The 26,295-nt window shown below is 46.0% G+C and overlaps 1 protein-coding gene across 4 annotated transcripts in view; it reads right to left on the bottom strand.

Moving 5' to 3' along the window:
* Window positions 1–26,295, bottom strand: part of phf20l1 (PHD finger protein 20 like 1) — a 208,469-nt gene that overhangs the window by 138,134 nt on the left and 44,040 nt on the right. For all 4 annotated transcript variants that reach the window (XM_072468230.1, XM_072468229.1, XM_072468231.1 and 1 more), the window contains 5 exons: window positions 21,372–21,543; window positions 14,687–14,771; window positions 10,842–10,930; window positions 7,407–7,614; window positions 193–327 (listed from right to left, as the gene is read on the bottom strand). In XM_072468230.1, the coding sequence (XP_072324331.1) occupies window positions 193–327; window positions 7,407–7,614; window positions 10,842–10,930; window positions 14,687–14,771; window positions 21,372–21,543 (689 nt within the window). The remainder of the gene's footprint in view (window positions 1–192; window positions 328–7,406; window positions 7,615–10,841; window positions 10,931–14,686; window positions 14,772–21,371; window positions 21,544–26,295) is intronic.

Genomic DNA, 26,295 nt, shown 5'->3' with positions numbered 1-26,295 from the left:
CTCAAATGTGACAAACAAAACGCCTCTGGTGAATTTCTCAGCAATGTTTTGGAAACTCAAAACATGTTGTTGGGCTTTTCCACACAGCTTTTCCAACTGACCAAAAAAAAAAGATAGGCCAGCATTTGCTTGAGGGATAAACTCTAAAATATACTTGTGCTGGAAAGGTCAGCATTTTCAATTTGTTCTAACCTGTGATTTTGTTGAGACGTGCTCTTTTTGCCTGAAATGAGCAGATAACGCTGGCTTTTCTCTTTCTTGCTCCTGATGTTTCTGCCTGTCCTGAAGTCTGCTTTGGCTCATCAAAGGTCAATGGCTCAGAGTTTCCTGGATAATATAAACACAGCCATTAAGTTCAGCATATTGGCACAGAATTATACTGAAATCAATTCAGATTGAAATTAATTACTTTGAATAGAGGCCACTAAACTCTTATAGTGCAATCTTTCACTGCAGCAATCATTCTGATCTTTGACAATTAAACAGATCAATTAATGTGACATTCTTTTTGATGCCTCTCTGGAAAGCAATGAAGTCATATCCATATCATCCACCTTCATAGAATCCCTACAGTGCAGAAGGAGACCATTCGGCCCATCAAGTCTGCACTGGCTCTTAGAAAGAGCACCCTACTTAAGCCCACGCCTCCACTCTATGCCCGTAACCCTACCTAACCTTTTGACACTAAGGGGCAATTTATCATAGCTAATCCACCTAACCTGCACATCTTTGGACTGTGGGAGGAAACCGGCGCACCCGGAGGAAACCAACAGACATGTGGAGGAAGTGCAAACTCCACACAGACATCACCCAAGGCTGGAATTGAACCCGGGTCCCTGGAGCTGGGATGCAGCAGTGCTAACCACTTGCACCTTGTCCTAATATCTAGTCTTCATGGTAACCTGGCCAAATCCAATCACTTCCATTTCCCTGAAAACTACTGAACATATTTATCCCCTAACAGATAGCCTACATTGATCTGACAGTTACAAGGCTAAAGTAGTTCAGCAGCCATTGTATTCTATTTCATCATCTCTATTCTTCATTTGTTCTCAAAGTTCTGATCATGCATTTAAGAAGAAACTTTGTGCTCTATATCTTTGCATACACATCTGCGGAGTGTTGACTCTTTAATGCTCTACAGTCCCACAGGTGCTGCTTACCCTTTGCTATCTTACCCAAATCAATTCAACTTTTGTACACCAAATCTAGACAGTGTGTGCCAGTGCAGTAGTCAATCAGAACTAAATCTGTCTTAAGTGTTTATGCAGGTAAGTGTACTTGAAAACAGCAATGGATCAGATAATCCAAACATCTTTCTGGGTTATTACAAATTTGTAAACTAAATGTTTACTCCCTTTTACTCAGCTCACTAGCAGCTGAGCCACACATATTTGGACTGCCTCTACTCCCTGGGAATAATGACAGAAGCCACCTCAGGGGGTTCTCGATAAATACAGCAGCGGGTTCTGGCAGACACATTGATAGATGAACCTGAAGGGCTGCAAAGCAGACGCTTATTTTTTTCAAATTAATTTAGAGTATCCAATTCATTTTTTCCAATTAAGGGGCAATTTAGCATGGCCAATCCACCTAGCCTGCACATCTTTGGGTTGTGGGAGCGAAACCCACGCAAACACAGGGAGAATGTGCAAACTCCACACGGACAGTGACCCAGAGCCGGGATCGAACCTGGGACCTCGGGCCGTGAGGCAACAGGGCTAACTGACTGCGCCGCCGTGCTGCCCAAGCAGATCCTTATTTAAAAAGTTAGAAAACCAACCAAAAAAATGTCCGTGACATTCCTGGATTCTTAGCCTTAATTAACTACCTAAACAAAATCTGCTATCTTTGAGAAATTCTAACATGAGCTTTTCATTCCATCATTTCGCAGTTAAAAAACAGGTTTTTCCAGAGGTCAGTAAACCTTGGACACAAATCAATTACAATGGCATTTTATAGCTTGAAAAGTATAGAGAGTACAGATGGCCTGATAATACTAACTCGGCTCAGTTGCCTGTGTCATGTCGCAAGTCAGAAGTAGCAGGTTCAAGTCCCACCCCAGTCAGAGAGCACATAATCTAGATAGATGCTCTCCTGTTTTATTGAAGGAACGTTGTACTGTCACAGATGCTACCTTTTGAGAGAGACATTCAATTTGGATTAGCTAGTCATTTTTCTGGATGAAAATTGATTCTCACCTTTGTTTATAGAATTTAAAAGCAAAAATACTACAGATGCTGGAAATCTAAAATAAAAACAAATTGGCAAAAGTACTTAGAAGGCCAGTGTAATTAATGTGCTGAAAATTAAGTGCTCTGGGACAGCCCAAGGATATGAAAGATATGTGTAAATGCAAATTATTTCATATTGGAATGATTTTGTTGCCTTCAGCTGACTAGACTATAAACACTGGCAATCCATCCCTAAATCTTTTACTTGTCACGTGCTTTAAGGTGCTCCTTAAAATCTACCTTTGACCAAGTTTTCAATCACATGTTCTAACATCTCATAATGGCTGTGTCAAATTTCAATTGATAATGTTTCTCGTGAAAGGTAATTATTTATTTGTATCTACATTTTAGAATTATTTTATCAAAGGAACATATAAAACATACAACACAGGAGGCAGCCATTTGACCCAACAAGTCTGTGGGGTCCGGTCAATAAAGAGTAATCCAGCCTGATCCCATCTTCCAATAGAAACATGTCAAGGCATTAATTACATCGTGTCTCAAACTACTAAATTGAAGAGATAAATACAATCCTCCGTTTATGCAGCCCATCTTCACAATATAACCCTTCAAAAGTCCTCTTATGATTAGGATGCATTTGTGCTACTGCCCCACCAATACCAGTTCTTTTCAGAGGTTCGGTGCCAAAACTGAGCATATTGCTTCTGTAGAGGTTAAATATCAACAAGGATTGATTGAGTGGATTGAATGGCCAATTACTGGCTGCAATTTTGTAGCTCCTGACTCTTAGGACCTGATTCAATTGTGTGCTAGATAACTGGCAAAACAATTTATGCCATTTGAAAATTGTTAGAGGAAGAGTCGTACAGCGCAGAAAAGTCCCTTCGGCTCATCAACTCTGCACCGACAATAACTGCTCCTAATCTCGCGCTAATTCCATTTACTAGCACTTGTGCCATATCCTCAAATATGATGGTGTTTCAAGTGCTCACCCAAGTGCTTTTTAAAAGTGGAGAGATTTCCAGCCTCCACTACCTTCCCAGGCAGTGCATTCCACATTCTCACCAACCTCCGAGTGAAAATATCTTTTCTCAAATCCCCTCAGAATCTCCTGCCCCTCACAGTAAAACTATGTCCCCTTGTGATTGACCCCTTAACCAAGGGGAACAGCTGCTTCCCATTTACCCTGTCCAAACCCCTCAATCTTATACACCTCAATTATATACCCCTCGGCCTTCTCTGCTCTAAAGAAAATAATCCAAGCCTATCCAGTCTCTCCTGCTCAGACACTCCGTCCTAGGCAACATTCTGGTGAATCTCCTCTGGACCTTTCCAGTGCAATCAGCTCCTTCCTGTAGTGAGGTGATCAGAACTTCACACAGTATTTCAGCTGTGGCCTAACCAATGTCTGTACAGCTCCAACATAACCTCCTTGCTCTTATATTCTATGACAGGATTAATAAAGGAAGTGTCTCATATGCTTTAACTACTCTATTCATCTGCTCTGCCGCCTTCAGGCATCTGTGAACAAGTACCCCGAGATCCATCTATTCCTCGGAGCTTCTTCGAGTCCTGATATTCATTACATACCCCCTTTTTCTGTTTTCTTCTTCCAAAGTGCATCACCTTGCACTTAGCAGGGCTAAATACTATCTGCCACTGCTCTGCCCATCTGACCAACCCATCTGTATCTTCCTGCAACCTACGATCGACCCTCTTCACTTTTTAAAAAAATATATTTTTATTTGCATGTATACACAGAATATCAGAAGAACGACACATCAATCCAATAAACAACCACAACCCTCCAACCCCCCTGACACTAACACCCCGCCACGTCCTGCCTTTCCCATTTTAACACCCACCACCACCACCTTGCTGACCCTTGAAGAAATTGATGAACGGTTTCCAGCTCCCGGCGAACTCCTCTACCGACCCTGCAGAGTGAACAAGACTTTTCCAATCACAGGAATTCAGCCAGATCACTCACCCACTGCCCCACTCGGCGGCTCAGAGTCCCTCCAGCCCAACAAAATCCGTCTCCGGGCTGTCAGGGAGGCAAAGGACAATACATCGGCCTCTCTTTCACCCGCCCCCCTGTACTCCCGGGTTTCCCGACACACCAAATATCGCCACCTCCAGACTCGGAACCACCCCCACCACCTCGGACATCACGACTGCCAGAACACCCCAGCCTTGGACACGCCCAGAACATGTGGACATGGTTCGCGAGCCGCCCTGCGCACTGCCCACACCCATCTTCCACCCCAACAAAGAACCTGCTCATCCTCGCCATCACGTGGGGCCTATGTATCACTCTAAACTGGATGAGACTCAACCTCGCACACAACGAGGACGCGATCAACTTCCCCACAAGGACTCCACCCACGTCTCAGCCTGTACCTCCCCACCCAGCTCCTCCGCCAACTTGCACTTAATATCCTCCACCGGGCTGCCCTCCCTCTCCGTCCCCTATCTCATCATCTTATAACAGCTGGTCTTGCAACACCTGAGGCGGCAGCCCTGGGAAGGACAGCACCTCGCTCCTCACAAAATCCTTCACCTGCAAGTACCTAAATTCATTTCTCTAGGGCAGCTCATACAATTCCTCCAACCCCGCAAATTTGCCGCCGATAAACAAGTCCCTGAAATACTCAATCCCCACCTGCCGCCACCCCCGAAATCTCACGTCCAGCCCCGCCAGCACAAACCGATGATTGTCGCAGACGGCATCCAAAACAACATACCCTCCGGCCCATAATGCAGCCTAAACTGCTCCCACACCTTTAAAGCCAACGCCACCACTGGGCTTACAGAGTATCTGGCCTGCGAGAACGGCAAAGGCGACAACAACAATGCCCTCAAACTTGTTCACCTACATGGCGCCGCCTCCACCCGCCCCCAGACCGACCTCTCCGCCACAGCCCACTTCCTCACCATCACAATATTCCCCGCCTAATAATAATTTAACAAAGTCGACAACGCAAGCACCCCCATCCATCCACCCCGTTCCAAAAACATCAGCCGTACCCACTGGGCCTTCACCGCTCACACAAACCCAGAGATCAGCCCATTGACTTGCCTAAAAGACTTGGGGCAAAGATAGGGAGGTTCTGAAACACAAACAGAACCCTGAGCAGCACGTAATTTTCACTGCCTGCACCCAGACAGCCAGCGAAAGCGGCGTAACATCCCATTTCCTAAAATCCGCCTTCATTCCCTCCACCAATCGAGCCAAGTTCAATCTCTGCAGCTGGCTCAGCTCCGTGCCACTTGATTACCTTGCTACCTGGACCTTGTCAAAGGCTTTGCTGAAATCCATATAAACTACATCAACTACACTTCCCTCTTCCACATACTCGAACACCATCAAAAAACTCGCTCAAATTTGTTAGGCATGACCTCCTCCTGACAAAGCCATGCTGACTATCTCTAATCAGCTCATACCTTTAAATTAATTCTCTCCTTCAGAACTTTCTCCATTAGTTTCCCTCACACTGATGTGAGCCTCACCGGTCTGTAATCCCTTCTTGAAACATGGAACAACATGAGCTATTCCAGTCCTTTGGCACTTCCGCCTTGGCCAGAGAGAAATTAAAAACTTGTATCAGAGCTCCTACAATTTCCCGCTTTGCTTCCCATAACAGCCTGGGATGCATCTCATCCGGGTCTGGGGATTTGTCTATTTTTAAGCCCGTCAACGCCTCCAATACCTCCTCACTTCCTATGTCAAAGTGCTCAAGGTCCTCACAGTATAATTTTCTGAATTCCTTCTCCTGCGTGAAGACCGATGAGATGTATTCATTTAACACCCTAGCAATGTCCTGTGGCTTCACACATAGATTAACCCCTTGGGCCTTACTCTTACCCTGGTTAATCTGTTCCCCTTAGTGTATTTGTAGAACATTTTAGGGTTCTACCTAATCTTACTCGCAAGTCCTTTTTCATGCCTCCTTTTTGCTCTTCTAATTCCTTTAAGTTCCCTCTTGTACTTCCTATATTCCTCTAGGGCCGCAGTTGAATTTCGTTTTGCATTTGCTCAGCTTTCTTCTTCCTCATAATCCAGTCTGGATTGTCCTAGGCATCCAGGGTTCCCTGAATTTATTGCTCCTACATTTCCCCCTGCAGGGAACACATTGGACCTGTACTCCCCCCATTTACTTTTTGAATGCCCTCCACTGTTCCACTGTAGAGTTTCCTGCAAGAAGCTGTTCCCAGTCAACTTTGGCCAGATCCTGCCTTATTTTAGTAAAATCTGCCTGGCCCTCATCCAAAACCGTATTTTGCAGGTCATCTTTTTCCTTGTCCATAACAAACTTGAACTGAGCCGTGTTGTGGTCGCTATCACTAAAATGCTCCCCCACTGCCACATTGTTTCCATCTTCGTTCCCCAGAACCAGCACTACCCCAGCTCTTGTTGGACCTTCTACATATTGATACAAAAAATTTCCCTGAATACATTTCAAGAAATCCCCCCCCCACCCCGACGAAAAACCCTTTATACTATGACTACCCCGATTTATGTTGGGGAAGTTGAAATCCCTAGTATAGTTACCCGATTATTCTTACACACCTCAGTAAATTGCCTGCATATCTGTTCCTCTGTTTCCCACTGACTCTTTGGTGGCCTAAAATACACTCCCGGTAATGTGGCTGCCTCCTTTGCATTCCTATGTTCTACCCATAAAGCCTCATTTGAAGACCCTTGCAAGATATCATCTCTCCTCATTGCAGTAATTTATTGCTTAATTAATAGTGCCACACCACCTCCCTTGGTACATCCTCCTCTCTCTCGCCTAAAGACCCTATAACCCAAAATGTTAAGTTGTCAGTCCTGCCCTTCCCTTAACCATGTCTATATGATGGCAATGCCACAATTCCATGTGTCAATCCAGGCCCTTAACTCATCAGTTTTACCTATTACACTCCTAGCGTTAAAGTAAAGACTATACATCCTTGTCTTACACTCTTGCCATTCAACATAGCTGAATTTGATCTGACTTGCTTCCTTTACTTTCAGCTGCCTAGGCCCCAAGTTCTGGGATTTTCTCCCTCACCATTTCAATACCTCTCTCCTTCATGACATATCTTAAACCTAACCCACTGACTAATCTTTTGGTCATCTGTTCTAATATCACTCTGTATGGCTCAGTGTTAAATTCTGTCTCATGTTACATGTACAATATAAATGAAAGTTACTGTTACACTAACCTGAGATAGCAACAGGTGCAAGCCCTTCTGGTTTTGTGTGTGCTTCATCTTCTGTCTCTTTAACTTCTGACATCACTCTCTCTTTCTTGAAGTGGGATCCTCTCCCCATTTTCCTCTCCACCTTTTCCTTATGCACGCGGTGCTTACTGACTGTCTTGTTCTTTGCAGCAGCTGCTGCTGTTGCAGCTTTAACAAGAGCTAACCAGTCCTATAAAGAAAATGTTCCATCATTCAGAATCATTTCTTTGGAGAGAGGGGGAATAAAAAAAGTATGTGCAACCCTGGAGTCCCTACATGTTTCTTGGCAAGGTGTGAATAAGTTTATCCACTAAGATTTTAAGTTGAATTTTTGGAATATCTGTGCCCTGGTTCAAGAGGAAACATCAGCCAGGTCTGTCGCTCCTATGTAATTACCGTAGCTGAAGATGCATACGTGCTTTACATAAAGTCAAAATTGCTCAACTCAATTACTCAACACCGAGGCACTGGATGACCACTGCTACTATTGGAAACTAGTGGAACCATATTCTAAGACATTAAGGCTTGGAGAGAACTGGTGAAAAAAAATGAGCAGCATTGTGTTTTCCAGTTTGTCATCATAATAAGAATGTATAATAAGAATACTTAGGGAAGAAAACCTTGCCACAAATCAGGTCTGCGTTACATGTGATTTCAGACAAAAAATGCATGTTTGACTCTGAATGCATGAAGTACATTATAGAACAATTGCTACCTCACTAGTATCACTCACAGCTCGAGATCAAATTGTCACGACTATTGATTGGCAAAGGTCAATAAAGATTATAAACCTCCTGGTTACTATGTTAATTTTTAATTAGTGTATCTTTAAAATTATAAAAGGATTTGACACAAACAACATTTTTTTTTAATTGTGGGAGACCAAACTAGGTTATCAATATAGAATCATAAGAATCCCTACGGTGCTGATGGAGGGCATTCAGCCCATCGAATTTGCACCGACCCTCTAAGTCACTAATTAATCCAAGACAAACAGGAGTTGGTGTGAGAATGAGAAACTTGCCACCACAGGGAGTAGTTGTGGCAAATAACAGTCGCATGTAGGTCAGATAAACTCATGAGGGAGAATGAATAGAAGGACTTACTGATCGGGTTAAATCAAGTAGTGTGGGAGAATGTTTGTGTACAACATAAACAGAAGCAGGGACCAGTTGGCTAAATGGCACATTTCTGTGCTGTACATTCTGCATGACTACTGTGGCTGATTAGCATTTAACTAATCTGCTGCCGAATATGTCGGTGACACAGTAGCACAGTGCCAGAGTCCCAGGTTCGATTCCCGGCTTGGGTCACTGACTGTGCGGAGTCTGCACGTTCTCCGTGTATGCGTGGGTTTCCTCCGGGTGTTCCGATTTCCTCCCGAAAGATGTGCCGTTAGATCATTTGGACATTCTGAATTCTCCCTCTGTGTACCCGAACAGGCACCAGAATGTAGCGACTAGGGGCTTTTCACAGTAACTTCATTGCAGTGTTAATGTAAGCCCACTTGTGACAATAAAGATTATTATATGCTTTTGAAGTTATTTGTCTATAAGTAAATGCAACAGAAAAACACAGAAAATGTAACATTAATGACAGGAAATGGATAAACATACACTTTTTTACTACAATCTTTTTCACTATGCCATTGTAACTTCTTTAACTAGCTGCTTTAATGAATTGCCTTCATTATGAATTTACCACAATTATTGGGCATTCCAGAGAAGGATTGACTTTTATTGTATAGACCAATAAAGCTTTACACCATTGTGGGTTGAATGACCTCCATCTGAGTCTTTCCGAAGCTAATCCCAGATGTCCAAACAAGATACAATCTGACTCACAAGGTCCACTCCTTTCTCAGCATTTTCCGCAAGGGCCTGCAAGCTCTGGTTTGACAACCAAAACAAAATTTCACAGACTCGAGAGTTAGAGCAATTTCTATCACTGAACTACAGAACCCCCAATCCCAACTCCCTCTTTGACCACTCAACTCCTTAAGAGAAATCGGGAAGTTCAAATTGAGTGATAATATTACACTTTCTCACCTCTACTTCAGAAATGGTGCCTGTGTGACAGTTTAGCCAGCCAATATGCTTAGCTTATTTTCTTTGAACTTATCTGCAAGATATATATTCAGTTATACACTGAAGTTCATTCTTCACCAAATGTTTCAAGGTTCACCAGAATGCAGGATACTTTCCTTCAATGTAATAAAGTTAATTTATACATGTTTTGAAAATATATATTAAATACTCACAAATATTTGAACATCATTCAAGGTTGACTGAAATGTGACAATGATTTCTTATTTTTTCCTATCCTCATGACAATAAATAAAGAATTTGAAATGGACAGGCACAGAAAGCTCCATCCTAGATTCCAGACACTGCAGCAATGGGGACATGAATGATAATAATAATCTTTATTAGTGTCACAAGTAGGCTTACATTAACACTGCAATGAGGTTACTGTGAAAAACCCCTAGTCACCATACTCCGGCGCCTGTCCGGGTACACTGGGGGAGAATTCAGAATGTCCAATTCACCTAACAAGCAAAAAGGGCTGGTTTAGCACAGGGCTAAAGAGCTGGCTTTTAAAGCAGATCAAGGCAGGCCAGCAACACGGTTCAATTCCCGTACCAGCCTCCCCGAACAGGCGCCGCAATGTGGCTACTAGGGGCTCACAGTAACTTCATTTGAAGCCTACTTGTGACAATAAGCGATTTTCATTTTCATTCATTCCATTTTCTTTCGGGAATTGTGGGAGGAAACCAGAGCACCTGGAGGAAACCCACGCAGACACGGGGAGAACGTGCAGACTTTGCACAGACAGTGACCCAAGCGGGAATCGAACCTGGGACCCTGGCGCTGTGAAGCAATAGTGTTAACCACTGTGCTACCGTGCCACCCGTGAGGATAGGCAGTGAAGTAGTAAGTTAAAAAATGCACTCCAGTCTCTCGGGTGGTCTTGCTATTGAGTAGCCAAAACAACATACCAGGGAGACATTGGATTCAAAAGTCAGTCGGTATTAGATTAAGCCTGGGTAATGGTAGAGTTGTCCAGAAGCTAGTTTGGGGTCAGGGCAGATGGAGTGGGAGAATAGGCCACAGCTTCCTCCTGATCACTAAACAAATCCCTCTTCAGCACTTATGGATGTGGAAATCATCAGAGGACAGAGTTAGCCTGCAAAAACCAAGTTCACGTAGAAATAGTGGTCACTTAGGTGAAGAACAAAAAGTGCATCGCGCAACCATACAACTGGAGCCCACGGCAGCAATATAATTTTTAGGAGGAGAAGATGGTGTGAAAAATAGGGGGAAATAGGAAGAAATACAACTGCAACAACAATTTTTAAATTATAGCATGTTAGCACTGTGAACAAATCTTTCACAATCAACTGATCAAAGGGCTTACCTGCCCTTTTGCGTCTTCAGGCATTGATTTTATATGCGTTCGCTTCAAAGAGCGTATAACTCCATCATAAAACTGCACTGTGTAAGTACCTATGAAGAATCAATTAAAGCGATCACAATCAGTTCATTAGGTGAACACATTACAAGATAAACAGGAATGAGGAAGCACTGTATATATGTTCAGTAAACCACAAAAAAGGTTTAATTTGAAATATTTTATCTAACTATTTTGTTCTTATGACTCTGATCACATGATCAATCCCAACTGCAGCCAGGTCAGGTCTTGGTTGGTTACAAAAGCCAGATGCTGCACAGCAAGTCTGAAAATACAACCCACTCAATTTTTTTGTTAATGCAAGCCTTGACAATAAAGTTTAGCTCTGATCATTTTCTATTACTGCATGGTGGAAATAGCAAACATCAACAACAAAAAATGTTATGGGATCCTAAACATAGAAGAAACTGCAAGGTGTAGAGGTTTAAGGAAAACAGTAGCCTAACATCTATTGTTGGAATCAATTAAGAAAATAATAGTAATAGTAGATCTTCAGGTTAAATCGCCACCAGTCAGCTTCCCCGCCCCCCCCTCAAATAGGAAAGCAGCCTATGGTCATCTGGGACTATGGCAACTTTACCTTTTACCTAATAACAACACATTTGGAAAATTATAATCTAATCAGGCAGAGTCAGCGTAGGAAAGGGAAATCGTGTCTGACTAATTTAAAGGAGGATTTCAAGGAAGTCTCAATCAGAGTGGATAGAGAGGAACCAGTAGATGCATTGTATTTGGATTTCCAGAAGATGTTCGACAAGGTACCTCACAAAGTCATAAAATGGTATTGGGAGATAGTATATTGGCATGGATAGAGAATTAGCTATTGGGAGGAAACAGCGAGTGGGGAAAAGGGGTTATTTTTCAGGGTGGTGACCTGTAACCAGTGGGGTTCCACAGGAATCAGTGCTGGAGCTGCAACTGCTTACAATATATATTAATGACTTGCAGGAAGGAAGCAAATGTACTGCAGCTAAATTTGCAACAGTACAAAATCAGGTGGGTGCAAAGACATGTTGCAAGAGTGATACAGTTTGCAAAGAGATAGTGATGTGTTAAGTAAGCGTGCAAAAAGTTGTCAAAGAATGTAATGTGGGAAAATATGAAGTTGTTCATTTTTGGAAGGGAGAACAAAAGAACAGAGTATTATTTAAACGGAGAAAAACAGCAGAAAGCTGCAACACAAACAGACTAGGAGAATACTTGTGCACAAAACACAGAAAGCTAGCACACAGGTGCAGCAGGTAATCAGGAAGGTTAATGTAAAGTTTGCCGTTATTTCAAAGAGATTAGAGTACAAGAGTAGGGAAGTCTTGTTGCAACTGTACAAGGTACTGGTGAGACCACATCTGGAGCACTGTGAGCAGTTTTGGTCCCCTTATTTAAGGAAAGATATTATTTCATTGTAGGCGGCTCAGAGAAGGTTCACTCAGACGATACCCCATATGGAGGGATTGTCTTTTGAGCAAAGGTTAAACAGGTTGGAACTCTACTCATTGGAATTTAGAAGAATGAAAGGTGATTTAATTGAAACATATAGGATTCTTAAAGGGCTCGACAGGGTAAATGCTGAGAGAATGTTTCCCCTCATGGGAGAGTCTAGGACCAGAGGGCATAGTCTCAGAATAAAGGAGGTGCCAATTTATGACTGAGATGAAAAGGAATTTCTTCTTTCAGAGGGTTGCGAGTCTTCGGAACTCCTTACCACAGGGAGCTTTGGGGGTAGAGTCTTTGTGTATATTTAAGACTGCGGTAGATAGATTCTTGATCAGTAGGGGAATCAAGGATCACTGGGTGAGGGCAGGAAAATAGACGTGAGGAATGTCGGATCAGTCATGATCCTAGTGAATGGCGGAGCAGGCTGGTGGGGCCGAACAGCCTACTCCTGTTCCTATTTCTTACTACAGCAGAGCCAAAAGGAGATGCACTTATGGCCAAATCATTGATCAAAAAGCAGAGTTTTAAACAGAATTTACATGAAGAAAACGGGGTTCCAGAGCATGGGGCCAGATAGCTAAAGACACAGTCGCCAATAGTAGAGCGAGGGAAAGGAAGTTGTACACTTGAGAAACCCAAGGGGTGTAGGGAAAGTTGGTTGAAGGGAACATTTTGCTATAGGTAGTTAAAGAGGTAGAAAGGGATTTTACACATGAACAAAATACAACGCGAGATATCAGGAAACTGAAAACCAATGTAGGCCAAGCAGGACAGAAGTGATGATCAAGCAGGACAGGAAACAGTCAAGAGTGTTTTGGTTGAGGTGAAGGTTTCAAAGGCTGAAAGATCACCGCCAAAATAATTATACTTGCAGTTAACAAGGGAATGGATGAGAGGGTTAGCGGCTGATAGGCATGGAAGAGAGATTTGAGAGATGGAAGAAAACAATCATTGCTGGAAAACAAAATACATATTTTGTCACGGCTTTATGGCTTGCACGCTTCAAGACACTTCACAGAACACCACTGCAAGAGAAATCAACAAATCTATACTGTCTGAGAAGAGAATGCTGATTGATGCCAAGTTGCCCCTGACTGGTAGAGGCACTGCCAGGAAGAATACACCAGTTGATGGTGATTGACAGTTAACTGCCAAGCATTGTTTGAAATTTAAACCAGGCAGTTTGACTCTGATTTGTCATGGCATTGTCAAAAGGAATGAACCAGCAAATGTGTTTAGCTGAAACAGGCACAATGTTCTTTCTGTCTGCATATGTAGCTTCCAGTTCATTCAAATGCACCACATTGTGACCAAAAAAGTAATTCTCCTCCATGCTCCCATTTTGACTTTTATCCTTGGCATCCTAAAAGTGTTTCAGTGAAGCTCAACGTAAGCTGGAGAAACAGCACCTCATCATTTGACTAGACTTCAGGACTCCCAATACCGAGTTCAACAATTTTAGATCATGATCTCTCTTCCCTGTTTGATTCACTTTCCTTTGCCGGTTTTGGTTTCTCTCTCATTTTTGCTTTTGAGCAACAGCTGCTCATGATTCTGCCATTCACACCTTCTCTAGACTCATCTTTTGTTTCTTTACTCGTCCCAACAGAATTCCCTTCGACCTTGCTTCAGAGATCCTGTAGTCATTTAATCTTTCCTACCTTCTACCCCATCGCAAGCCTCCTTTTGTTCTTTTTCCCAATCCTCTCCACGGACAACCTATTTCTGACTTGTCGACTTTCGATGACAGGGATTGGCTGAGCAGACGCGGGAAAGGTGGAACTCCTCCTGGAAACTTGAGATTAGAAAATTTGAAAGGGCGGCACGGTAGCACAGTGGTTAGCACTGTTGCTTCACAGCAGCAGACTCCCAGGTTCGATTCACGGCTTAGGTCACCCTGTGCGGAGTCTGCACGTCTGCGTGGGGTTTCGTCTGGGTGCGCCGGTTTCACTCAAGTCCCGAAAGATGTGTTTGTTAGATGAATTGGCCATTCTGAATTCTCCCTCAGTGTACCCGGACAGGCGCCAGAGTGTGGCGACCAGAGGCATTGCAGCAATCCAAGAAAACAATATTGAAGCGTCAGCTAAGATCATGAGCTGAACATTTTTGTTGGATGCTTGAACTTCATTTTTCCTGTGCAGAGTGAGAAAGCTGCAACTGAGTCAAATTAAAATCAGAATTGAATGAGGAAATATTGTGAGGGATGTTCAAGTCCAAATGTAAATTGGCACCATATAAGGATGTCGTTCAGCAGATTGTGCACTTGCATCGGGGAATAGCCACTTAGACCCATAAGTCAGCAAGACAGCACGTGCAGCAGAGTTGTGGAGGAAATCAAGAAAAATATAATTTCTTACCCTCCTCGCTAATGTCTTCAATCTTGGCAGGGTAGTAGCGACAATCCGTCCAGCGGGCCAGAACTTCATCTCCAGTTTTGAAATCCTGCACAGAAGAAACATTTTTTCAGAAATTGACGAGTTTATTCGTAACTTAATCCAAAATAAGCTTACATTAGTGGGGCTTTCCAATAGATTTTGTAAAATTAAAAAATTATTTAGATGGTTGCACTAATATTTGGCAAACCATGCAATGGTTCCTAACCCTTTCTCCCACTGCCTACTCAGCATCTGATCATGCCAGTGAAATGGATCCATATCTCTTGTGTGTGAATTGAGTAACAGAGAGAAGGGGCAACCAAAGAACAAAAATGAGAAGATAGGGCATGGCGAATGAGGGGGAGATGAAGTGCAGGCATGAGAGGGAAGAGGTAGGAGGGAAGGATTGAGGCAGACCGTAAGAAAGCACAACATTAAAAACACACAGAGAGAAGCACAGAATGCAAGGCAGAGAGATTTGCATTCATATAACTGCTTTCATGTCATAAGAATGTTCGCAGTGCTTCACAGCCAATGAAGTCACTGTAAAGCAGGCAAGCACGGCAGTCAATTTGAGTGCGAGAGCGAGGAGAGAGAGAGAGATTGAGAGATGGACAGAGAGAAAATCATAGAGGGCAATAGGACATGAGTAAGAAAAGAAAGTATTTGTAGATGGGACGTTTGCGAGTCTGGGAGCGCTGACGGAGAAATATGGGTTGCCCCAAGGGAATGCATTTCGGTATATGCAATTGAGGGCTTTTGCGAGGCAACAGGTGAGGGAATTCCCGCAGCTCCCGACGCAGGAAATGCAGGATAGAGTGATCTCAGAGACATGGGTGGGGGACGGTAAGGTGGCGGACATATACAGGGAGATGAGGGACGAGGGGGAGATCATGGTAGATGAGCTGAAAGGGAAATGGGAAGAAGAACTGGGGGAGGAGATTGAGGAGGGGCTGTGGGCAGATGCCCTACGTAGGGTAAACTCATCGTCCTCGTGTGCCAGGCTAAGCCTGATACAATTTAAGGTGTTACACAGGTCACATATGACTGGAGCACGGCTTAGTAAATTTTTTGGGGTAGAGGATAGGTGTGCGAGATGCTCGAGAGGCCCAGCGAATCACACCCACATGTTTTGGTCATGCCTGGCACTACAGGGGTTCTGGGTGGGGGTGGCAAGGGTGCTTTCGAAGGTGATGGGGGTCCGGGTCGAACCAAGCTGGGGGTTGGCTATATTTGGGGTTGCAGAAGAGCCGGGAGTGCAGGAGGCGAGAGAAGCTGACGTGTTGGCCTTTGCGTCCCTTGTAGCCCGGCGCAGGATATTGTTAATGTGGAAGGAAGCCAAACCCCCGGGTGTGGAGACCTGGATAAACGATATGGCAGGGTTTATAAAGTTAGAACGGATTAAGTTTGTGTTAAGGGGTTCGGCTCAGGGGTTCACCAGGCGGTGGCAACCGTTCGTCGACTACCTCACAGAAAGATAGAGGGAATGGAAAAGATGTAGACAACAGCAGCAACCCGGGGGGGGGGGGAAAGAGGAGGAATCGGACGGACTCTCAGGGATGTTATTGTATGTGTATAGGTATTTGGTATATGTAATTGTATATTGGATTGTTGGATTGTATTTTGAGAGTATTTATTTTGGACAAGGCAGTTGCCATTTAGTTTTTTTTTTGTTTATATATTATTTATTTATTTGTTTAAAACTGGCCACGGTTATTTATATTGCTTTATTGTTGTGTAAAAGAAACACTACGTATTGTTATGTTTGGCCAAAAAAACTTGAATAAAATATATATTTTTTAAAAAGAGTAAGAGATCAATAGCGACAGACAAAGAACAAAGAAATTTACAGCACAGGAACAGGCCCTTCGGCCCTCCAAGCCCGTGCCGACCATGTTGCCCGGCTAAACTACAATCTTCTCCACTTCCTGGGTCCGTATCCCTCTATTCACATCCTATTCATGTATTTGTCAAAGTGCCCCTTAAATGTCACTATCGTCCCTGCTTCCACCACCTCCTCCGGTCGCGAGTTCCTGGCACCCACTACCCTCGGTGTAAAAAAACTTGCCTCGTACATCTACTCTAAACCTTGCCACTCTCACCTTAAACATATACCCCCTAGTAATTGACCCGTCTACCCTGGGGAAAAGCCTCTGACTATCCACTCTGTCTATGCCCCTCATAATTTAGTAGACCTCTATCAGGTCGCCCCTCAACCTCCGTCATTCCAGCGAGAACAAACCGAGTTTATTCAACCGCTCCTCATAGCTAATGCCCTCCATACTAGGCAGCATTCTGGTAAATCTCTTTTGCACCCTCTCTGAAGCCTCCACATCCTTCTGGTAGTGTGGCGACTAGAATTGAACACTATACTCCAAGTGTGGCCTAACTAAAGTTCTATACAGCTACAACATGACTTGACAATTCTTATACTCAATGCCCGGCCAATGAAGGCAAGCATGGCGTATGCCTTCTTGACTACCTTCTCCACCTGTGTTGCCCCTTTAAGTGACCTGTGGACCTGTATACCTAGATCTCTTTGACTTTCAATACTCTTGAGGGTTCTACCATTCACTGTACATTCCCTACCTGCATTAGACCTTCCAAAATGCATTACCTCACATTTGTCCGGATTAAACTCCATCTGCCATCTCTCCGCCCAAGTCTCCAGACAATCTAAATCCTGCTGTATCCTGACAGTCCTCATCGCTATCCGCAATTCCACCAACCTTTGTGTCGTCTGCAAACTTACTAATCAGACCAGTTACATTTTCCTCCAAATCATTTATATATACTACAAACAGCAAAGGTCCCAGCACTGATCCCTGCAGAACACCACTGTTCACAGCCCTCCAATTAGAAAAGCAGCCTTCCATTGCTACTCTCTGCCTTCTATGACCTAGCCAGTTTTGTATCCACCTTGCCAGCTCACCCCTGATCCCGTGTGACTTCACCTTTTGTACCATGAGGGACCTTGTCAAAGGCCTTACTGAAGTCCATATAGACAACATCCACTGCCCTACCTGCATCAATCATCTTTGTGACCTCCTCGAAAAACTCTCTCAAGTTAGTGAGACATGACCTCCCCTTCACAAAACCATGCTGCCTCACACTAATTCGTCAATTTGCTTCCAAATGGGAGTAGATCCTGTCTCGAAGAATTCTCTCCAGTAATTTCCCTACCACTGAAGTAAGGCTCACCGGCCTGTAGTTCCCTGGATTATCCTTGCTACCCTTCTTAAACAGAGGAACATTGGCTATTCTCCAGTCCTCCGGGACATCACCTGAAGACAGAGAGGATCCAAATATTTATGTCAAGGTCTCAGCAATTTCCTCTCTAGCCTCCTTCAGTATTCTGGGGTATATCCCATCAGGCCCTGGGGACTTATCTACCTTAAGATTTTTCAAGATGCCCAACACCTCATCTTTTTGGATCTCAATGTGTCCCAGGCTATCTACACACCCTTCTCCATACTCAACATCTACCAATTCCTTCTCTTTGGTGAATACTGATGCAAAGTATTCATTTAGTACTTCGCCCATTTCCTCTGGCTCCACACATAGATTCCCTTGCCTATCCTTCAGTGGGCCAACCCTTTCCCTGACTACCCTCTTGCTTTTTATGTACGTGTAAAAAGCCTTGGGATTTTCCTTAACCCTATTTGCCAATGACTTTTCGTGACCCCTTCTAGCCCTCCTGACTCCTTGCTTAAGTTCCTTCCTACTTTCCTTATATTCCACACGGGCTTCGTCTGTTCCCAGCCTTTTAGCCCTGACAAATGCCTCCTTTTTCTTTTTGACGAGGCCTACAATATCTCTCGTTATCCAAGGTTCCCGAAAATTGCCGTATTTATCCTTCTTCTTCACAGGAACATGCCAGTCCTGAATTCCTTGCAACGGACACTTGAAAGCCTCCCACATGTCAGATGTTGATTTGCCCTCAAACATCCGCCCCCAATCTAGGTTCTTCAGTTCCCGCCTAATATTGTTATAATTAGCCTTCCCCCAATTTAGCACGTTCACCCTAGGACCACTCTTATCCTTGTCCACCAGCACTTCAAAACTTACTGAATTGTGGTCACTGTTCCCAAAATGCTCCCCTACTGAAACTTCTACCACTTGGCCGGGCTCATTCCCCAATACCAGGTTCAGTACCGCCCCTTCCCTAGTTGGACTGTCTCCATATTGTTTTAAGAAGCCCTCCTGGATGCTACTTACAAACTCTGCCCCGCCTAAGCCCCTGGCACTAAGTGAGTCCCTGTCAATATTGGGGAAGTTGAAGTCTCCCATCACCACAACCCTGTTGTTTTTACTCTTTTCCAAAATCTGTCTACCTATCTGCTCCTCTATCTCCCGCTGGCTGTTGGGAGGCCTGTAGTAAACCCCCAACATTGTGACTGCACCCTTCTTATTCCTGATCTCTACCCATATAGCCTCACTGCCCTCTGAGGTGTCCTCCCGTAGTACAGCTGTGATATATATCCTCCCTAACCAGTAGCGCAACTCCGCCACCCCTTTTACATCCCTCTCTATCCCGCCTGAAACATCTAAATCCTGGAACGTTTAGCTGCCAATCCTGCCCTTCCCTCAACCAGGTCTCTGTAATGGCAACAACATCATAGTTCCAAGTACTAATCCAAGCTCTAAGTTCATCTGCCTTACCCGTAATACTTCTTGCATTAAAACACCAGACCCGCTGTGCTCAGCAACTTCTCCCTGTCTGCTCTGCCTCAGAGCCACACTGTCCCTATTCTCTAGTTCTCCCTCAATGCTCTCACCTTCTGACCTATTGCTCCCGTGCCCATCCCCCCTGCCATACTAGTCTAAACCCTCCGTGTGACACTAGCAAACCTCGTGACCAGGAGATTTATGCCTCTCCAGTTTAGATGCAACCCGTCCTTCTTATATAGGTCACACCTGCCCCGGAAGAGCTCCCAGTGGTCCAAATAACGGAAACCCTCCCTCCTACACCAGCTGTTTAGCCACGTGTTTAGCTGCTCTATCTTCCTATTTCTAGCCTCACTGGCACGTGGCACAGGAAGTAATCCTGAGATCACAACCCTAGAGGTCCTGTCTTTTAACTTTCTGCCTAGCTCCCTGAACTCCTGCTGCAGGACCTCATGCCCCTTCCTGCCTATGTCGTTAGTACCAATATGTACAACGACCTCTGCCTGTTTGCCCTCCCCCTTCAGGATGCCCTCTACCCGTTCGGAGACATCCTGGACCCTGGCACCAGGGAGGCAACATACCATCCTGGAGTCTCTTTCACGTCCACAGAAGCGCCTATCTGTGCCCCTGACTATAGAGTCCCTTATTACTATTGCTCTTCTGCACTTTGACCCTCCCTTCTGAACATCAGAGCCAGCCGTGGTGCCACTGCTCTGGCTGCTGCTGTTTTCCCCTGATAGGCCATCCCCCCCCGACAGTATCCAAAGGGGTATCGAGAGGGGGACAATACACACACAAACACACACACAAAGTGGAGACACTCAAGTAACTAATAAGAACAGACATGAACACAAAAAAAAACCCACAATGTTCTCACAGATCTCTAATTCTGCACAATGTCAGTGATATTCCCAATAGAATGTTGGTTCATTGTCTATCGAGATGTTACTATAATACCTCTCTAAAATTTTGATTTTCTGTTCTTCCTGGATCACCTGTGCCAAAGCCGGTATTTATTACTCTCATGTTGGCTAATCAGACATGACAGCCACCTAAATCCTTCCCCCATCCAGTTTGCGTTTACATGGAATCACAGAATAGTACAGCTATCCCCCCATTGGGCATTGTCTCTCAAAATCCAATTCGTCACACTGCCCCGTTATGGATTCATAGAATTTACAGTGCAGGAGGCCATTCGGCCCATCGAGACTGCACCGGCTTTTGGAAAGAGCACCCGACCCAAGGTCAACACCTCCATCCTATCCCCATAACCCAGCCACCCCACCCAACACTAAGGGCAATTTTGGACACCAAGGGCAATGTATCATGACCAATCCACCTAACTGCACATCTTTGGACTGTGGGAGGAAACCGGAGCACCCAGAGGAAAGCCACGCACACACGGGGAGGATGTGCAGATTCCGCACAGACAGTGACCCAAGCCGGAATTGAACCTGGGACCCTGGAGCTGTGAAGCAACTGTGCTATCCACAATGCTACCGTGCTGCCCACATTATATGGGAATTCAAGAAGGGGGGGGGTGGTGAGGTTAGGAGGTTTTAGGGATGTTGGGGGGCAGGTTCGGGGGTTGGTGCTGTATTTATTTTGTTTTGTAATGTTGTGCATGCTAAATGTAAAAATGTTAAAATTTAAATAAAAATACTTTTCATAAAAATATAGGAATTCAATAGGGAAGAGAACATAAAGCATGGGGAATATCTTTCACCATTTCAAGATAGCGTTCACACTCCTACCAATCAAAAAATAAACCCTACTGCAGGTCAGATAACAGTTACCTAATTTTTTCTGGATTTTTTTTAACCTTTGCAAGTAGCACCAAACTGACTGGAGAAAAGTTGGGGAAGAAAGAGGCAACTAATTCCAAGATAAATACAACTGACATTGTGTAGCAAGAGCTCTTCCCATTGACAATAGCCAAGTTCTTTTGGCAACAAATCTACTTCTGGAAAAGCTGCCTGGTCTACAAATTTTCATTTACTGTAATCTCTTCATCGTCTTTGAGTGCTTCTTTTCGTAGTGACTGTCCCTCCAGAGGTCGTAGGCGATGACTATCCCAGTAAATCCACTCATTGTACCGATGGCTCCATCTCTCAAAGTGAATCAACATTTTTCCTTCCTCATAGTCGATCTTTTCGATTCGTGATGTATACCTTCAGGTGATACAAAAGGGGAGGCAAATAATTTATTAATTATGAAATGCAATGTTGTTTTTATCATAATCTGCTTCCAACGGAGATTATAGTTTTAAACACAGATTAACCATAGATCTCTAAATACTAAACTCCCACAATAGTCCAATGAGGAAATGCATCGATTTCATAGAAATGATTTCAGAGAATTTACAGTGCAGAAGGAGACCATTCAGCCCATTGAGTCTGCACCGGCTCTTGGAAAGAGCACCCTACCCAAGGTCCACACCTCTACCCTATCCCCATAACCTAGTAACCCCACCCAATACTAAGGGCAATTTTGGACACTAAGGGCAATTTATCATGGCCAATCCACCTAACCTGCACATCTTTGGACTGTGGGAGGAAACCGGAGCACCCGGAGGAAACCCACGTACACACGGGGAGGATGTGCAGACTCCGCAGTGATCGATCTAGAGAGGAAAAAAAAAGACACCAGAAAGAAAGTAAGGTGAGAATTTTGATGGCTTGAATCTATACAGTGCTGGTCCTTGCCTCAAAAATTAAGGCCATTTGTTTTCCTTTGTGGTTTGCTTGGGTATATTTAGAGATCATCAATGGCAAAATCGAAAGTTAATGGGGATCAAGGGGAAAATTATCTAGTGGCTGGAGTCATGACTGTCACAAAAGATGGCTGTGCTTGTTGAAAGGCCGATCGTTTCAGTCCCAGAAGTTCCTCACGGTAATGTTTTGGGTACAACAATTTTACCTGCCTCATTAGTGGCCTTTAACGGCATCATACCAAAAGTGAGGCTTTTCGACTTCCGGTTGCGGCTATGCGAAGCTAAGCCGCACGATTCAGCAGCTCCCGCTACCACGGACTTTTGGGCTCGTTAGAGGAGCCCCAACTGAACTTTTTTTTTGACGCAACCCGTGGGGAAGGGAAGAGAGAGGTCCCCCTCCAACTTCTATGAAACGGACCAGAAGTGTAACGGACAAAGGAGCGGCACTGGAGCAACAGGAGAAGCGAGGGAAAGAAAACAAAATGGCGGCGGCCAGGGACAAAGGGGAGCTGCAGGAGTTCATCAAGCGCTGCTTCGAGGAGCAGCGCGAGGAGATGCGCAAGGAGATGCTGGCACCTATGCTTTCAGCAATTGAAGGACTCGGGATCACCCAGAAGGCCCACGAAGTTAAGATCCAGGAGGTACAAAAAAGAGTCAGTCAGAACGAGGACGAGCTCGTGGGCCTGGCGGTGAGAGTGGAGCAGAACGAGGCGCTACACAAGACGTGGGCAGGAAGACTCGAAAACCTGGAGAACAGGTTGAGGAGAAAGAATCTGCGAATCCTGGGTCTCCCTGAGGGAGTGGAGGGGGCCGATGCCAGGGCATACGCGAGCACGATGCTAGAGGCGATGATGGGCACGAAGGCCCCTTCGAGGCCGCTGGAGTTGGACGGGGCACATCGGGTGCTGGCGAAGAAGCCTCAGGCAAATGAGCCGCTAAGGGCGATGATGGTGAGGTTCCACCGGTTCACGGACAGAGAGTGGGTCCTGAGATGGCCCAAGAAGGAGCGGAGCAGTAAGTGGGACAATGCAGAGATCCGAATGTGCCCGGACTGGAGCACGGAGGTTGCAAAGCGGAGAGCGGGTTTCAACCGGGCCAAAGCGGCGTTGCACCGGAAAGAAGTGAAATTCGGAATGCTGCAGCCAGCGCGACTGTGGGTCACATACAAGGGCCAACACTATTACTTCGAAACGCCTGAAGAGGCGTGGACCTTTGTACAAGCCGAAAAGTTGGACTCTAACTGAGGGTTTGTGAGGGTGGGGGGGATGTTTGAGGTTTGATGTGTGATGGTTGTTGTATATAGGGGGTCAATCACACGCAGGAAATGTTACATGGGCTGGGGGAGAGAGACAAGGCCGCGACAGGAGCTGTGCCAGAGGGGGCGGAGCGGGCTTTGGAAAACGCGGGGGGTTTTCCTGCGCGCGGGAAGAAAGGCAGGAAGGGGAACGAAGGAATGCATATTGACTGGGAGACTCCCACACGGGGAGGTCAATGGGGCGGCGGGGGAAGCCGGGGTCAGCAGGCATCAGCTGACTTACGGGAGTGACATGGGGGGGGCAAAAAAGCTCGACAGGGGTCTAGCGGGGATGAGGGTGGGGGGGGGGGAAAGAGGGTTGCTGCTGCACTGGCCGAAAGGGAATGGGACACAGAAGAGGTGGTCGGGACGGGGGTCCCCCGTCTGGGGGACTGGAGGTGGAGGGTAAGGGAGGCGTGGACACGGGACTGGCCCAGAAAAGGAGATGGCTAGTTGGCGGGGGGGGGCCGGCGAAGAGGGCTCGAGTGTTTGCGCACTTGAAGGGACTGAAGGCGGACGTGGTCTTGCTCCAGGAGACACACCTGAAGGTGGCGGACCAGGTCAGGTTAAGAAAGGGATGGGTAGGACAGGTATTCCACTCGGGACTGGACGCGAAGAATAGAGGGGTGGCAATATTGGTGGGAAAGCGGGTGTCATTTGGGGCCAAGACCATTGTAGCGAACAATGGAGGGCGATATGTAATGGTGAGCGGTAGGCTGCAAGGGACGTGGGTGGTGTTGGTAAACGTATACGCCCAACTGGGATGATGCAGGATTCATGAAGCGCATGTTGGGGCGCATACCGGACCTGGAGATAGGAGGCCTGATAATGGGAGGGGACTTCAATACAGTGTTGGATGCAGCACTGGACCGCTCCAAATCAAGAACTGGAAAGAGGCCGGCGGCGGCCAAGGTACTTAGGGGGTTTATGGGTCAGATGGGGGGAGTGGACCCATGGCGGTTTGCAAGGCCGCAGGCCAGGGAATTTTCTTTCTTCTCCCATGTACACAAAGCCTACTCCCGGATAGATTTCTTTGTTCTGGGTAGGGCGCTCATCCTGAAGTTGGAGGGGACGGAGTATTCGGCTATAGTCGTTTCGGACCATGCCCCGCACTGGGTGGAACTGGAGCTGGGAGAAGAGAGGGACCAACGCCCGTTGTGGCGGCTGGATGTGGGACTGCTGGCGGACGAGGTGGTGTGTGGGAAGGTGAGGGGGTGTATCGAAAGGTACTTGGAGGCCAACGACAACGGGGAGGTGCGGGTGGGGGTGGTATGGGAGGCGTTGAAGGCAGTGATCAGGGGAGAGCTAATCTCCATTAGGGCTCATAGGGAGAAGACAGAGGGTATGGAAAGGGAGAGGTTAGTGGGGGAGATTTTGAAAGTGGACAGGAGATACGCAGAGGCCCCGGAGGAAAGATTACTTGGGGAAAGACGACGGCTCCAGGCGGAGTTTGACCTGTTGACCACAGGGAAGGCAGAGGCACAGTGAAGGAAAGCGCAGGGGGCGACCTACGAGTATGGGGAAAAGGCCAGTCGGATGCTGGCACACCAGCTCCGTAAGAGGATGGTAGCGAGGGAAATAGGGGGAGTCAAAGATGGAAGGAGAGCCACGGTTCAGAGTGCGATGAAAGTAAACGAGGTATTTAAGGCCTTTTATTAAGAGCTGTACAGATCCCAGCCCCCAGCGGGGTAAGAGGGGATGAGACGATTCCTAGATCAACTGAGATTCCCGAGGGTGGAGGAGCAAGAAGTGGCTGGTTTGGGGGCACCAATTGGGTTGGAGGAGCTGAGCAAGGGTTTGGGGAGCATGCAGGCGGGGAAGGCCCCGGGGCCGGACGGATTCCCGGTGGAGTTCTACAGGAAGTATGTAGACCTGTCGGCCCCGCTACTTGTGAGGACCTTTAATGAGGCAAGAGAGGAGGGGACCCCGACAATGTCGGAAGCGACAATTTCCTTGATCCTAAAGCGGGACAAGGACCCACTGCAATGTGGATCGTACAGGCCGATCTCGCTCCTCAATGTCGATGCAAAGTTGCTGGCAAACGTGCTGGCCACGAGGATCGAGGACTGTGTCCCGGGGGTAATCCACGAGGACCTCTGTGGACCACCTTAAATTGTATCAGGCTGAGCCTGGCACACGAGGAGGAATTAACCCTACCTAGGGCATCAGCCCACAGACCTTCCTCGATCTCCTCCCCCAGCTCCTCCTCCCATTTACCCTTCAACTCTTCTACCAGCGCTTCCCCCTCTTCTTTCAACTCCTGGTGTATTTCCGACACCTTTCCCTCCCCGACCCATACACCCGAGATCACCCTATCTTGAACTTCTTGTGCCGGGAGCAACGGGAATTCCCTCACCTGTCGCCTCACAAAAGCCCTCACCTGCATATATCTAAAGGCATTTCCCGGGGGTAACCCGAAGGTTTTTCAATCCATCGAATGGACCGCACGAAGGCCTCCGGCAAGTCGAAAGGCAGGGGTGTTTGCCTCATGATCAACACCTCCTGGCGCTCGGATGTGGTATCCCTAGAGTGCTATTGCTCCCAGACCTAGACTACCTAACCGTGAAGTGTCGCTCCTTCTACCTCCCATGTGAATTCACCTCAGTACTCATCACAGCAGTCTACATCCCATCCCAGGCGGAAGTGAAGAAAGCACTTGACGAACTACATTCCACCATCTTCACAGCTCCAGGGTCCCAGGTTCGATTCCCGGCTTGTGTCACTGTCTGTATGGAGTCTGCACGTTCTCCCGATGTCTGCGTGGATTTCCTCCGGGTGCTCCGGTTTCCTCCCACAAGTCCCAAAAGACGTGCTGTTAAGTGAATTGGACATTCTGAATTCTCCCTCGGTGTACCCGAACAGGCGCCGGAATGTGGCGACTAGGGGCTTTTCAAAGTTACTTCATTGCAGCGTTAA

Source organism: Scyliorhinus torazame, chromosome 11, assembly GCF_047496885.1.
Source record: "Scyliorhinus torazame isolate Kashiwa2021f chromosome 11, sScyTor2.1, whole genome shotgun sequence".
Taxonomy (NCBI): Eukaryota; Metazoa; Chordata; class Chondrichthyes; order Carcharhiniformes; family Scyliorhinidae; genus Scyliorhinus; species Scyliorhinus torazame.
The sequence above is the reverse complement of the archived record's forward strand: the minus strand, read 5'-3'. Positions and strand labels throughout refer to the sequence as shown.